This window comes from Ammospiza caudacuta, chromosome 3 (genome assembly GCF_027887145.1).
Source record: "Ammospiza caudacuta isolate bAmmCau1 chromosome 3, bAmmCau1.pri, whole genome shotgun sequence".
NCBI lineage: Eukaryota > Metazoa > Chordata > Aves > Passeriformes > Passerellidae > Ammospiza > Ammospiza caudacuta.
In genome coordinates, this window is record NC_080595.1 from 45,272,057 (window position 1) to 45,287,739 (window position 15,683).

Consider the following 15,683-nt stretch of genomic DNA (forward strand, 5'->3'; position numbering starts at 1 on the left):
GGCACTGTACAGCTACTAAGAAGCCATTTATCCCAGCCCAAACGGGGGAAGAAAGAAACATCTTGATGGAAAGGGTGAGCAGCGTCGCGTTATCCAGGCGACTGATGCAACACCATCGCCACAGAAGAAGCGGTCACCTCCGCCTGCAGCAGTTAATCTGCTTTCATGCCTGCTTTCACTGCGCTTCATCCCTCCCCCAGCCCCGGGGCCGAGCCCGGAGGCTCAGCCCCGCTGCCGCAGGGCCCTTCTGCCGGCCGTGCCCGGGGACCGAGCGCTGCCGCGGGGCTGTTTCTGTGGGGCACGGGCTGAGGCCGCGCCCGCAGGGTCTCACCGCGCCTCACACAAGGCAGCCCCGGCGCAGAACCGGGGCACCTGCGGCGCGGCCCCTCCGCCACCCGACCACCTCCCCTGCCTCCCTTCCCTCGGCCGGCCCCGCACGGCTTCCCCACCCCCGCCCGGCCCGGAGGCGGGGCGGGCTCCGGGCGGCGCCTCCCGCGGCGGGGCCGAGGCGGCTCCTTCCGTCGGTGGCCGCGGCTGCAGCATGAGCGGGCCGGGGCTGCCGGGGCCCGGCGGCGGCGCGGGGCTGCCGCCGCTGCCCAAGAGCCTGAGCGGGCTGCTGAACTCCTCGTCCTCTGGCGGCGGCGGCGGCCAGGGCGGGCGCTGGCGGGACCTGGAGCGCCTCTACGCGCAGAAGTCCCGCATCCAGGACGAGCTGAGCGGCGGCGGCCGGGGCTCGCCGCGCCCGCCCAAGCCTCCCAACCTGGACGCGGCGCTGGCCCTGCTCCGCAAGGAGATGGTGAGCGGGGCGGGCCGGGGCTCGGCGGGGGCGGCGGACGTGGCGAGCGGCGGCGGGGGCGCCGCCACCTCCCGGGGGCCAGAACGGCGCCCCGGCTCCGGCCCCGGGTGGGCGCAGGCAGGCCGGTGCAGCCCCCGTAACCCGGCGCGGTGCCGGTGCCGGCGGCGGGGGAGGGCCGGGGCCGGTGGCGGCGGGGCTGCCGCGGATGTGGATGGGGAGCCGCTTACCGCGCCCTGCGGCACCCCCGGGACCCGGCAGCCACGCTGAAAGGCTGGCGGTCAAAAATCCCCCAGTGTCGGCGGCGATTCGTGCAGCCCAGGTGGCTATGGTTCGGCGTGGTTCTCTCCAGGACTCTGTTTTGATCCTGTAGCGCGGCGTTGTTATAGCGAAATTCTTCCGGGCGACCTGGCGCACCTTTTGATTAAACACTAATTGGGTGTTGGTGCTGTGCTGGTGCAAGCTGCAGCTGTAGTGACTAATAATAGCCTAAGCCTCGCCCGCTGAGGGTTCTGTAGAATCAGTGCAAGAAAGACAGGGAGATGCTGGAGAGGGTCCAGCGGAGGGCCACAAGGATAATTAGCGGTCTTGGAGCATCTTTCTTATGAAGAGGGACTGCAGGAGATGGACCTGTTTAGTCTAGAGAAAAGAGGACTGAAAGGGAATCTCATTAATATATATAAATATCTGAAAGGTGAGTCTCAAGAGGATGGTGCCAGACTCTTTCTGGTGGTGCCCAGCGACAGCATGAAGAGTAATGGCCATAAACTGAAACACAACGAGTTTCACCTCAGCATGAGGAAAACTTCTTTCCATTGAGGGCAGCAGACCACTGGAACAGGCTGCCCAGGGAGCTTGTGGAGTCTGCCTGTCTAGAGACATTCAAAACCCACCAGGACACGTTTGTGTGTCACCAGCTTGAGGTGACCCTGCTTTGGCAGGAGCTTTGCGCTGTATGATCTCCAGAGGTGTCTTTCATCTCTAATAGCACTGTGGAGCATATAAAATATGGTATTGCTGAAAATCTGCCAAGTTAAAGACTTTTTCTCAGGCTAAAAATGTGCTTGAGGACAAAAAGCTCTTTTGTAAGGTCTTTCTGTGGATTTAGAAGAACAGTGTAGTGTGCTGAAATCCTAGTCTGCCACCAGTGTTTCAACAGTTAGAGATAATTCTTAAAACTGTGTATTAGAATTGCCAGTTTGCATTAAGGCTCAGGAAGGATGGGTGTCTATGGACTGCCGGGGCTTTCTTCTGCAATGCTGTAAAAGGAAACAAGGACATATGGTCTTAGTCGTCTTAAGCCTTTCCAAAAAAGCAAAGAGAACTCATTAGGCAAGTCTAATCTATTTTTTTTCCTAATGGGAAATCAAATGAGATACTTCTCAAAGTCATTTGTTAACTAGACTTCCCCTTTAAACTTTCCTTTAATACTCTGTTAGCCTTGATGATAATTTGATAAAATACTTCTGAAGAAAAAGATACTTCTAAACACATCAAAGACTTTCAAGCAACAGGGTCCTTGGTTGCAGATGTACTTTTTTGTGGCCTGTACAAATTAGAGAGACTCTTGTGTACCAATAGGGTGTCTTTCATCAAGAAGATTAAAGGGCTTTATTACTGATATTGAACACTCTTTCTTGCAGCAATCAAAGATATTTTTATTGAGTAATAGGCTTGATTTAAATTTTCCATAGTGAATGAGGAAGAAATGCACAGAGCATCTTTTCCTGCATGATCAGGCAAGCTACTGTGTGTATGTATGTAAGTTTCTAAAGCTGAGAAAGTGATGAACTTGGATGCTTTGGAGAGAGAGAGGGAGGAAAGGAGAGGTCATTTCAGAACTGTGATTGTGAGGAACAGAATTATCACATGGAATTGTGCACTATAGGTTGTCTTATCAAGAGTCAAACACAGCTTGGCTGGCATTAAAAACTGTGCTAATGCTATCAATGTTGGACATTTCTTCAGGCTTTTCTTACCTCAGGGATCATGCTTGAAAGTTTTAAAGAGGCTGCATTTTTCTCAGTAGACTTCCTGTTTGATTGTTTGATATTAATGACAACAACAGAAAAATAAGATATTAAACATAACCATTTGGTTTAAAGACCTATTATGTTAATTCTGCTGGGCAAATCTTGAAGTTTGTGCTTGGCAGTCAGTAGGATTGAACTTCACAGAAAGTGCTCAAGTCTTTTATGGAGCTGAAACAGGAGAGCTGCTGGTGAAAATGCTCCCACTTTCCTTGGGAGACAAAGGTTGCTGGTCTCTCTGTTGACTTTTTTGCCTCGACTCACTCCTGATTGCTTTTTGAACAGCTCTGGACTGCAGTCTTGTCCCTCAAACATTTAGCTCTCATGCAGGTCTGCCAGGTGGATCTCATGTTTGTATGTCAGAGCATTAAGTCCAACTTCACAGCATTCTTTCTTACCTGAGGTGAGCAGTTTAAGTTATAAAGGAAAATCGATGAGGAAAGTAGCATAGATCTGAGGTGTGGAAAGACTTACCTGTAATATCCTGGCAGCTAGCACAGTGCTCCATGTCTTGTCCTAAAGTCTTCACATTTAGCCTGTGCAAGACTTCATCTTTTGGCTTCATGATGTCACCAGGTAATTTGTGTTGTTCTTGAAAGATGCTGTATCCTGTTTTTCTCAGTGGCATTGTGGTGTATGATTTTTTTTTTTTCTCCCCACTTTCAGAAAGAGCTGCTGGTAGAATAGCTCAGCAATGTCAAAGTAAGATCTTCATGCTAGTTTGTTGTGGTTTTCTTGTGTGCTGAGTGTTTTGTCCTGAGAATTTAGAGGCATAAGGAGAGGTTAGAGTTCTCATTATGAGTAAAATACAGCCTGGTGTTCAGGTTGCAGTAAAGGCTGCTAACATTATTTATTTATTTATTTATTTATTTCCTCTTGACATGAGTTGTGGCAAAAACTTTTTATTTGATGAAACTGAGGCTCACTAGGAGCAGTCTGTTGGCTTAACACTTTGTTGAAAAATAAGGCTGAAATGGCTGTTTCTCTAGAATCACTAATTGAGTGGTGGTTTAAATTGGCTGCAAGGCAAAACCTAGTTTTAATTTGATCTGACTTGGATAGGTGACAATGTCAAGTAAACTCTCCATTTTGTTGCCAGAGAGAGAGACTGAATTGAGTTAAATGAGTAGCATGATTTCATTTTGCAGTGCAACATACTGGTTTTGTACCTGACATAAAGATGCAGCCTTTTTTTTAAATGTTTTTAAATCTTTAATTTGCTCTGGAATATTTGAGAATCTTAAGGACCAAAATATTAGGTGCTTAATTATAATCAAGCCTGTGCTTGAGTGGCACATGAAAGTACTCTGAAGATTTGTAAGAGATGAAGTTTGTCCTTGTGTCACTTCTGCTTTAGTTTTGCTGCCTGGAAGTAGTGTGCTGTATTGTGCTGGACATACCTGGCTTTGCCAGATGCCTATGTACATCAACATTGAAAAGAAAATTAGAGTAGAAATACTTAGCTGGGAAATGGGAAAACCAGTCAGAGTCCCATTTAAAACTTTTACTCCAGGCTGTTTCAGACAAAAGCAGAGCACCTTGTGATGGTGTCAGAGAAAGATGTGTGAAAGACACACGGTGTTTCTGGAAAAATATCTCCCTTGCATAATGAGGAATATAGACTTCATGAATTTATCTGCCATGGCTCCGACAGCAGTGCACTGCTTATTGGAAGTTAGGCCCATCATTGTAATACAGCATTTGGAAGAACACTTTGCATTTGTTCTGTACTATTGCATCACATCATTCCTTGTTCTTTTGTTCAGTTTATCCCATGGGGCATCTGCCACCTTAGAAAATGAATTTTACTTTCACTTTTCGTAAATATTCAAGGTGGAAGGAAGCTTGAACCTCCTGTTTAGCAACAAAAGATATATAGCACTATACTGCCATAGAAAGACACTTGCAGTAATGATGGTTTGAATTGTTGCCCCTCCAGGTTGGCCTTCGGCAGCTGGATATGTCATTGCTGTGTCAGCTTTACTCCCTGTACGAGTCCATTCAAGAGTACAAAGGTGCCTGCCAAGCTGACTCTAACGCAGACTGCTCATACACCATGGAAAACGGATTTTTTGATGAAGAGGAGGAATACTTCTAGAAGCAGGAAGATTCCCCTCGAGGCTGACTGGACTGAGGTTCTTTGGTCCTTCTCTCCCTCTAACACACCTCAACAAGAACGACTGGAATTTGTATGGATCCCTCTTCCTGAGGAGGAACACCCAGCTACCCCGAGTTGTGTTAAATTCTCTTATTTTAACAGGCTGTCAGTACAAGTTACTCATGCAAATACCACTTGAGCAAAGTGCTGTACTTTAACTTTTGAAGAGTCTTCAGACATGCTTGACAAGAGTTTTCAATTTAATTTGGAAGGTGGGTGTTTTCATCTTACAAACATCGGTAGCTTATAACTGGAATTCTAATCGTAGTAGACAGCAGCGACTTCCTGAGTTGTAATAACTTCATAAGGGGGGAGGGAAGCCTCTGCTGTGGTGTAAATAGCTCTAGGTGATTTTTGGGGGGTCAGTGGCATTGATAAATGCATTTTGAACAGGCATCTGGATGCACGCACATCCTCAGCACTACTAAGCTAGTTCTGCTCTTACCGCCTGCATCCAGTTTTGTACTGGGTGAATTGTTTACACAGTGAATTTTTTTTTCTCCTTAAGCTAATTTATTCCTAGCTTACAAGCTGTACATGTGATAGTGAATGTTATCAGCAGGGTTTTTTTTTCTGTTGATCTAATTCACTTTCTTGGTACTGCCACTTGGCATTAACTTTTATACTCTTCTCTGGATTTCTTGCATCAACATAGCTCTTCGACCTGCTAAACGCTGCTCTGAAATGGTTTGCTCAGCTTTTACTGCACTGCATAGTAAAAGCACGTTTTCAAACATAGTCTGTCTGCCACTATGTGGCTTGGAATAACATGAACTCTTGTGCAAGTGTTCTTGATCATATGAAGAATAAGGAAACCTCTCATATGACACAATGGGACAAATTGCAATATTTTATACTGGGTGAACTTTGTTGCTGTAAGGTAGATGACAGCTCTTTTTAAAAATGCGAAACAAGTATTTTGAGCACATACTTTGCATATGTTAAAACTTTTTATACTAACTTGTTCTTTGAAATATAACTTATTTTTGTTTTCAGAACTTACTAAAGCACTTGGTTAAGTTTTTATTAATTCATTGTGTGAAATGCTTAATCAGCTGAGAGTTGCCAACTATCTGAGTTTTCACCCTTCTCTATTTTAAGTAAAATCAATTCCCAATGCGATTTTAGTTTCTTAAATTTAATTCTGAAGATTGCTGTAAAGCACAGTGCCTGAATCTTGACACAAGGTAATAATTAAGGGCTTAAACCTCAAAGAGTTTTTGCATGGTTCATGTCTGGCATGCATGCAGTTTGCAGGAAGAATTGGAGATCACATTCTGGGGTAGCCCCTCTGTTAGTTTTTAACAAAGGCTAGGATGTTTCAGTGATAAAAGCCAAGAGACTTCCAGGGTGCATTCCCTCTAAAACTGGCTTATTTTAGTGGAATTCAAAGGCCACGAGAGTAAAGACTGTGCTGTGATTGTGTATGTGTGTAAGTTCTTAATCTAGTTCTGTGGCAGTGGTTGGATAATTTTTTTAATGTTAATTCTGGTCTAATTGCTTCACTCACCCCAAACTACACTGAATGATAAGGAAAACAGATAATTCAGATAGTTATATCTGTACTTAAAAGTTGTGTGCCTATGTGTGTATACATGTATAAGTATATATACACACACATATTTACATGCAACTTTCTGCTTTGACTTAAGAATGTATAAGCTTTTAGTATAATTTGCTGTGCTTTTAGTATTTACATGAGGCTTTTTCTAGTCTGTTGAAGTACTGCTATTTTCTTGCTCTTTCCCCAAAAATAAAAAGCATGATGTTTAGCATACCTTTCTAATGTTGTGTGTATTTTAATTTACCTTTTCAGTGAATACAAACCCTACCCCCCTTCCCAACCCTCCCATAAGAAAACTAGGACTAGTCATCACCCTGGACTGAAGAAAGCAATTTTTGAATTAAATTGGAAAAAGTTCCACCTACCTCTATTTGGAATGGAATTTCCTGCTTCTCTGTCTTAATTGGATTTTATTTGGTTTTGAATTCTGGAGAAAATCCTGTTTCTACTACTAAAACTAATAATTCTGTTTTACAGATCTTTAGACAGCCATTCCTTAATAGTCTTGGTGATGAGAATGGACTTGAGCAAAATTCACAGTACTTTCCCTTACATAAATTAAAAAGCAAAGTGATTTATATTTCTAATCCTGCTCATGATTTAGGCAACCTGGAACATTTGGCTGGTATTCCCTCTACCAAGGGAAGAACAAATGTCCTGAAGCACTACTCCACAAAATTTGGACTAAAAAACAGGATGGATTATAAGAACTTGCTAAATTTTCAGCACCCTGCCCCTTTTAATAACACCATCTTGCATGGGAGAGAAGTTATAGTCTGTGTTCCTAAGGAAAACCCAAATGCCACAAGGGCAGAAAGAAAAAGGTTTTAAAACTAAGCAATAAGCCGTTGTTTCAGAGGCTGATTTCTATGCCTGGTGTTGCAGTTTTGAGCTGTATCTCTTTACCACATTATTACAGCATGAAATTGCTCTGAAAGAGGTGCTTGGTATGAAAGTGTAGCTTTAAATACTGAGTAGTTGCTGCAGGCAGCTTCAGTCTGAGTTTGGTGTGCACACAACAGAACGGAGTCATGTTACTACAGAAGCTTCCTACCCATGGTCCGAACCTCATCCCAACACAGCTTTCCCATTTTGACTCCATAACCCCGGGTCAACTCCTAAGTTTTTAAGGATAACATTGTATATTTTGAGGATACAATGAAAGAAACCCTTGGAATCTTCTCTACCCAGCGAACACTGCGGAACTTTTCCAGTCCCACGTAGCACGGGCAATAATGAGCAGGCCCAGGAAAAGCCAGGTTTACAAGGAAGCAAGAACAGTCAGGCTCCTGCTGCCCAGAGGTGGAAAACTCTTGAGTACAGCAGTTCAGAAGGCAGTCTATGCTGTGTGACTTCAATGGCCTTTCTCCAAAGGGCCTGTAAATGTGGTAAAGCAGTTAGAAATAATTGTTAGTTCTCCACTAGCTGTACTTGAAGTTTTATTTTTACTTCACAGCATATCACCCTCATTCCATTGCTATGACAACTGCAGAGTCATACTGTCATAATTACATTACAGTTTAGTTCCCTGGAAATTTCCTTAGTCTACAAAAAGAGAAGAGTCTGGAAGGAGTGCTCTGCTTTGGAGAAAGTGGGTGCCAAAAAGTAATGGGTGACTGATACTAAGGCTAATATAACAGATGAGCATTTAGGTTCAGCTTCAGCTCCTGGTGAAGTCACTGTCAGTGCTATTGACTTTAGTGTAGATTGACTTCAAAGCAGGGATCTTCTAAAATCAGAATTGCTGTTTGTTATTTCCAAGACTGTGGAACAGCTGCATACTTAGATAAAGGAGATACTCAAATACACAGGACAAATGTATTACTAAAAGGTATTGCATTAATGCACTGAAATGCAGTAGGCAATCATTAGAATAATTTGTAAAAAGCATGAAAGTTGCTTCAAAGAAGGAGTTTTCCAATAAAGATGGGGCAAATCTGCACTCAGTTTATGCATAGTTTAGATGCTTGTTAAAGTTGAGGCTTTAGTACAGTATTTGGTGTAGTCATGAGATTGGAAGACTAGGAGAATTAGGCAGAAATTACTATAGTATTTGTAATTAATTTAGTTCCTAATCATAGGTAACCAGTCATTTTATGTGGCTTCTAAAATAAGTTGATTTTTTTAAAGTTATGTTTACAATTTCTTGTAAATAAGACAGTTTGCAAATTTTAAATGCAATGAAGAGAGTAGCAAAGCCCCCACAGTGCTTTATAATTGATCCACTTAGTACTTATTTACAAGCCTAAGGTTTTGTGTCACCTTCATCCTAAGGAAACAAAACATATGCAGTAAATTTGTCCAGGCATTTTCCATCAGCCAGCTTGCTATGAACTAGAGCTGATAGGACAGAAGTTGGTCTGTTCTTAGAAAGCTTGTAAGAATTTGGAGTTGGAGGAGCAGAGAGAGGTTTGACTGCTTCTTCCTTGGACAGGATCACAGTTATAATTCCCCTTTTGGCTTCTGTTAGGCCACCCTGCTGCCAGAAGGCAAAAGCTGTGTGGTCACACAGCTGCTGGCAGCTCTACAGTGCTGGGTGCCCGGGGGGCAGTGGGAAGGAGGTGAGTCTCAGCACATCTTTTAGGGAGTGAGGATGAAAACTGCATACACATCGAGGGGCTGCCTTCAGTGGGATGCTAGAAGGGAAGAGCAGTGGGGAGGAATGTTAAGAGTTTCTGGAGGTGAGAGCTTGGCACAGTTTGGAAGAGGTGCTGAGGTCCTGGGACACGAGTTCTTTAAAGTTACGTGTTTGATTAGTTCTGCTGCTGACACCTTGGGGGATTTTTCATGTTCTTTTTTGACCTGTTTAGAGGCTGGGGTTCCACTACTTGTGTATTTTTAATGAGGCAGTCATTTGTTGCAGGTATGCATTTTTGCTTAACTGAAAAGAACATGTTTTCTTTGACTTTATTTAGCTGCCTAGCTAAAGCCATCCATTTTCCTTGAGGAATTAGATTGCTCTGAAGGCAAAGGAAACTAATTCCCCCACTCTGCTGTTCAGCTGGCTGCTGGGGAGAAATGTGAAATGGATTAAGCAGGTATGTGCCAAAGGGAACCCTAACAACAGGTCTTTTCTCCAATGTACAGCTCTGTGACCTTCAGCCACTTTGAAAGAATTTACTCTGTTTTTGTGAAGCCTGCCTGTACAGGATACATTACCACAGCAGTTTGAGGTTCATATTCCTTTTCATATATGACATGCATTTTCTCAGAAAATAACTCCTCAGAAGTAGATTTTTCCATCTATTATCTTTGGTTTATTTGAAGTTACTACATTTAACTCTGGACAATGCTGCATGACCTAAGGAAATAACTTGTTTGTTTTCTTAGCAAAGTAGTTAAAAGATTTCTCCTATTTCCAAAGTCATCTTCTATTGATTTTAACATTTTCTGTGAGTTTCCAAGCTCCCTATGTGTAAAGCCTCTTAACTGCTTATTCTGTGAACCTGGGCTCTCCAGCTCTGCAGGCAGCTTTGCAAACACCCAGGGTCTGCTGTGAGGACTGGGTTCTGCCACGGCTGAAAGAGCCTGGGGGATCTGTGCACAGGGACACTCTCCTGAGCTGAGGTGGCTGCACAGACCCCAGATGTGCTCTAGGGATTAAAGCTGAGGTAGGGCTGGATGTGTGCTGGGCTGGCACCTGCAGCTTGTGGGGCAATTGCATCTTGTGAGGAATGAAGAGGATTAGCAGGGGGCTCTCACTGAGATGACTCACTCAGCAGCGAGTTTGGCTATTTGGTTTTAAATGACAGAGGAACTTTGGAGGGGATGAATACTCACTGCAAAAGTCTCTTTCCCTTAGGTTTTTGGCCCCTTCTCTTTCATCTGTTCTAGTCGCAAAACTTAATTAAATGATTGTGGAAACAACCAGCCCTAAGTAATGAAGCCAACATATGATTTCAGAGGAATGTGCTTTTAGCAGTAGAATTTACATTTTTCAGATAAGGTTGGTATGCAAGTTAAAAAGACAAAGCTATCTGCTACTGAAATACACAGACTTGTGACTATTTTGCCTCTTCTCTGAACTTTTGCCACAGATTATAAATGCACTTATGCTAAGACTTTATTAAGATAATGTCTTCAAGAGAATGTAATCTTTCACAATTCCTCAAGTTTAATATGTGAGGAGAAATCCCATGAAAATAATGGATTGTTAGAATTTAATGGCTGAAGCAGATTGTTTGGAATTGTTAGTGCATAGAGAGTTCAGTTCTATGTCAAACCGCGGCCTTAAATTCATGTTAGCAGTTCAATCCTCCTTGCAGTGCTAACTACTCACTTTCAGAAATCACAAGCATTTCTTCCACAGGTCAGAAATGTCCCTGTGATTATCTGGGTAGACACATGAGTAAGAGTTTGTGAGCTCTTTTTGGCTCAGGATACCAGCTGCTGTCACAAACAATAAAGTCACCTGTCTGAGCCCTACCAGCTCTTGCTTAAACTCTTCTGACTCGTCAAACAGCAAAACCTTTTAAATCATTTACAAGCAGGCAGTGTAATAAGGTCGTTTCTTCAGTTATGAAAGCACCTGCATGACAGGGACAGTACATTTTGTTGGGTTTTTTTCCTCTCTCAACTCTTTACAGTGTCTTTGGTTACCTGAATCTTAATTTTAACAAAGCACTAATTATTTGTACTGAAAGGCCTCATGGATGATGGAAAATTCTAACACTGCCTGCAGAGGTGACCTGACAAGTGAAGTTTTGAGAAGGTAAAATACAAGCTTAAACAGGACCACATATTACCTCTTCCATTACTCCTAAACAACATCAAAGGCTGTATTGTGGAATAAAATAACTTCTTATATGCTATGTTGCACTAAAGGTAAACAACTAAAATATTAAAACAGTTTGGTATAGGGGAAGGACATTTTATCAGAATCAGCTGAAAAAAATAGTACATAAAATCAGAGAGAAAATTAATTTCTCATAGTATTAGAATATCAAAGCTCTGTTACTATGTGAATTTTGTCCTGTATGAACAATCTTGTATCTTTAAAATAACCTTGCTCTTTCTGACTGATACTTAGTCATGATGCTCAAACTGGAGAAGCATTTCCTTAAATACCTTGTATCATTCATATGACCTGTAGAGAGCATGGAATATATAGCACCTATTCAATGTATAATTTGTGTGCATTTTTAGAAGAGGAAAGACATTTATGACCAGAGTTCTAGTATATTTTTGGAGAACATCATTGCACATGTTTGCATACAGTTGCTTGCATACAGGATTACGGATAAATGAGAGCAGTAGAAATTTGCAGTAATCTCTGTGGGGGAAAAGGAATTCTAGTTTTTGCATATATTTTATCCTGTCTCACGTCCTTTCTTATAGGGTTAGCTTGAGGTCTGTGTTCTCATATGTAAATAGGTTTGTCTTGTCTCCAGTGCTTTGTGTGGCTATACAATAGGACTTTTCACTTATCACTAGCCAGTCATTCAAAAAGTCCTTTCTGTTTCTGTTGCAAATGCCGGACTGTTTGAAGCTTTCAATGTTCCTTCTTCTCATAGAGAATAATACTCTTTTCTGTGCTTTTGAGTGCAGGTGTGTACAGGCAGAATGCATCAATCAGTGTTAGAGAAGCCAAGTATATCTGGCTTCTCTATATATATATAGAGAAGTATATATATATATCAATATATATATTACTGCAGGCATTCATTTGTATAAGCATCTGCTAAAATCTGTGCCCACTAATGAAAATTTACACTACAATTTCTTTTGCAAATCAGGAGAGAGTTTGCTGGGATGCATTTATTCTCCAGGAACAGAGATCTCAATGCCCCATGCCCATTCTCTCATTCTCTGAATTGCTTTCATTTGTAGGCACTGATTGTATTTTTGTTTCAGCTTAATGGTGTGTTATCCAGTGCCCGTGTCTTTACAAAAAGTCTGTAGTAGATCCGAAGAGGTGCAGGCTGCCTTGTTCATTTAAAATCAAATCTCCAATGCTTTGTGGTCCTGCAGCCAAGGAATTTGATGGATTTTCATGTCACTGGCTTAGCAAGGCTAAGCAGGGGGTAGGGGAATAGGAAGCAGGCAACCTGAAGAATAAAATTGAAGGACAGAAACTTTCTAAAAGACCTAGCCACCATCTTCACAATGGATTACTCAAGTAAAATCTTGTATTTTCACAAAATCATATTACTTGAATAAATGGTCATAGTTGAAAAACAGCTGGGCATCAGACTGCTGCTGCATGCAGTAGGAGCTGATAGGTCTCCTAATTTGGGAAAGGCAGCTCAGGTTTGGTCTCTGAGAGCAGAATCTCTGCCTGCCAGGGAGAACATCTGTCAGGAGTGCCTATCCATCCCAGCGGCTGGCGGAAGGACCAATGACCTCTGAGATATCACTTCTAGCCCTGTCTGATTCTGTGAAAACAAAACTGTTCCCAAGGGGGTGGCAGAGGCAGCTGCCTGCTCAGGACAAAGAGCTGAGCCTTCAGGAGCAGCTGCTGCAAGGAGTTTAGAGGAGACAGCACTTTCCAATATAATGGCATGAAATGACAGATGGCACCTTCCACCCTGCCATTATGGGGAGGAAGGATCTGCACACGAGGGCTTCCTGTTTTGCCATCCTCTATTAGGTTGTGTTGGAGAGGATTAAAAACACCTCTCTGAACTTTCAATCAAAGTGCTTGTGCAGCTGAATTAGATTAGAATCACCATGCTGGCATTTTGTTACATAAAAGTGGCTGAGTAACAATGAGAGAAGGGAGACATAATCTCTGCATGCTTCTGATACTGTTTTGTCAGGGACATGACTTTTTTTAAAACTGATACAATCTGTTATGTTGCACAATACTCAAACTGTTGTGGTAGGAAGGTGCCTTTCTTGCTGTTGGCATTTTCTTTCAATGTAGGACCTTAAAACAGACAGAAGGTGCACCATTTCATACATAGATAAGGCAGAAAATGCACAGGCTGTAGGAACTGGTTTGACCTTCCCTCTCCTTCCATCTACACGCACACACACATTGTTTACATAAATTGCATAGTGCAGTTGAGCAGAAAAGTATTTTAGGGAAAAATCCACTTACAGAAGTGCAAAATCCATTTGAAAAGATGGCAGTTCTAGTACAAATTAAGTCTTGTCATGTGGTTGTGTAAAGAAATGAATACCTGCCATTGTGCTCGTCCACAGCAAAGTTAATTTGCTTCTCTAAAGAAAAGGGTTCAAATTATGTCCATCATTCCTGAAAAAATTCTTCATGAGTCATCAGTGTTTATTTTCATTTTGCTCCCTCCCACGATAAAATGAGTAAGAGAATGGATTGTGCTTTCCTTGCCATGCAACCCATCTGCCATTTTCACACTACTAAGTAGGATAAATGTCCTTAGACAGAAACAGATTCCTGCTTTGAACAAATTTATGAGGTGTATGCTCAATGTAATACATTCTCTTTTGGTCCCTATCCTGCAAAATCCAAGACATTTTTTCTGGTGCTGGTATGTGGCATGTTATTATCCAGTGCATGTTCTCAATGGGAAATGTTTTCTTCCTAGTTATTATTACACTTCTGTTGGCTTTTGATTTTCAGTGATCAAAAGAACGCTGTAGCCCTACTGAGAAAAAGAGAGACTATTTCTACTGTAGCCAAGACATGATACATGTGTGGCTTTGATGGTTAGAACCAAAGCTTTATTCTGGAAGAGAAGTGAGAGACCAAAGAAAGGATCAAAGTTAAGGAGTGATGCATGTATGACAGTATCAGATGGGCTGCAGCTTGCCTCGCAGGGAATCACTATAAAGGTAATACCCACAGATGCTTACAGAGTGGATAAGCAGTTCTGAGGAAGGAGTGCAAGGTGAGTAGAAGTGCTTATATGTTGTTGAGGTCTTGTTTAAATCTGTGCAATGTTATTGAATTTGTTTACTGAAAAGATACCAATGGTTTGTAGTATTTTTTTAAGAAATATTTTTCTGGAAAATGTACCAGTGCTTTCTACCTCAAAGTCTCAAACTGTCAAAGTATCTTTTTTTTTTTTTAGATTGCTGAAAGTAAGATCAGCTAACGTGCAAGCTCCCTTTGCTCATTTTTAAACTAATTTTAGATTTATTTTGGCACACAACAGCTGCAATAACTTCAAATCATAATAAGGGATCAGTGATTTGCTGTATATACTCCTTAAAGTCTTCAGATGTGTATGTTCCAGAACTGCATGCCAGCAAGGGTCAGAATTAAAGCTCCCCTTAGTATAACAAAGACTTTAAACACGTCACCTTTAATATTCACATTCTCTGGCTCCTGGCATGTCTGTTTCATATCTGACATTCACAGTGTTGACTGACTCCTAACAACCTGCAGCTGAAAGGACTTAATGCTTTTCATCTTTCTAAGCAGACATGAAAAAATTAATCCTGCCCCAAATCCTGTGATGGTGGAGATATAATCATTTTATGGAGCCACACGTATGACTTGTTCAAGGTCATAGCACTGCTCGGTCTTAGAGCCAGGATTAGGATTCAGGTCTTAATTCAGGTCCCCAGTCCTGTGCTGCACTTCTGTGCAGCAAAACAGTTCTTCTGCCTAAAAATGTCCTCAGAATTACAGTCAGAGATTGGAAGAAATCAAGGGGATCATCTGGATTTATTTCAGCAGCAGCCAGCACATGTAATATCTCTTAAGTTCACACTCTTATGCTCCTATGTAAAGGAATTTAAACCACATTTTTACCCAGGGAAAAAAACCCAAACAAACCCAAACAATAGCTATTATTCTAATGAAAAGCAATTAAAACATCATTAGCAGTATTCCCTAGTTGCTTTGCAGACCTGTCATTTGTCTACAGAGAGCTCAAAAAAAGCTTTACAAATTTAGGACAGCAGACCAAGATTTTGTGAAGCTCCTTATGTTCATATCTTCTTTCTTGCCACCTCAGTAATATAGTAAGCATTACTGGAAAGACTAAGAAAGTCAGAACAGCTAAGAGGCAGGAGAGAAAATGGGAATCTTGTTATATACACCTTCTTGCAAATTTTAACTGCAGAAACATGAGTCTCAAATAATTCATAAACAAAAATCCTATTGATTTTTAGCAGTGGAGGAATGTATTCATTCTCTCTCTTGCCACATGAATTTTTGCAGAGCTCAACAAGATTTAGAATAATCCCAGCTTGTGGGACTACTTAGAT

The 15,683-nt window shown here is 42.0% G+C and overlaps 1 protein-coding gene across 1 annotated transcript; it reads left to right on the forward strand.

The window, feature by feature from the left end:
• Window positions 1-541: 541 nt before the first annotated feature.
• Window positions 542-6,723, forward strand: FAM89A (family with sequence similarity 89 member A). Its single transcript, XM_058802425.1, has 2 exons — window positions 542-796; window positions 4,763-6,723. Exons 1-2 carry the CDS (start codon window positions 542-544, stop codon window positions 4,919-4,921), a joined length of 414 nt encoding a protein of 137 aa, XP_058658408.1. The 3' UTR covers window positions 4,922-6,723.
• The last annotated feature ends 8,960 nt before the right edge of the window (window positions 6,724-15,683 follow it).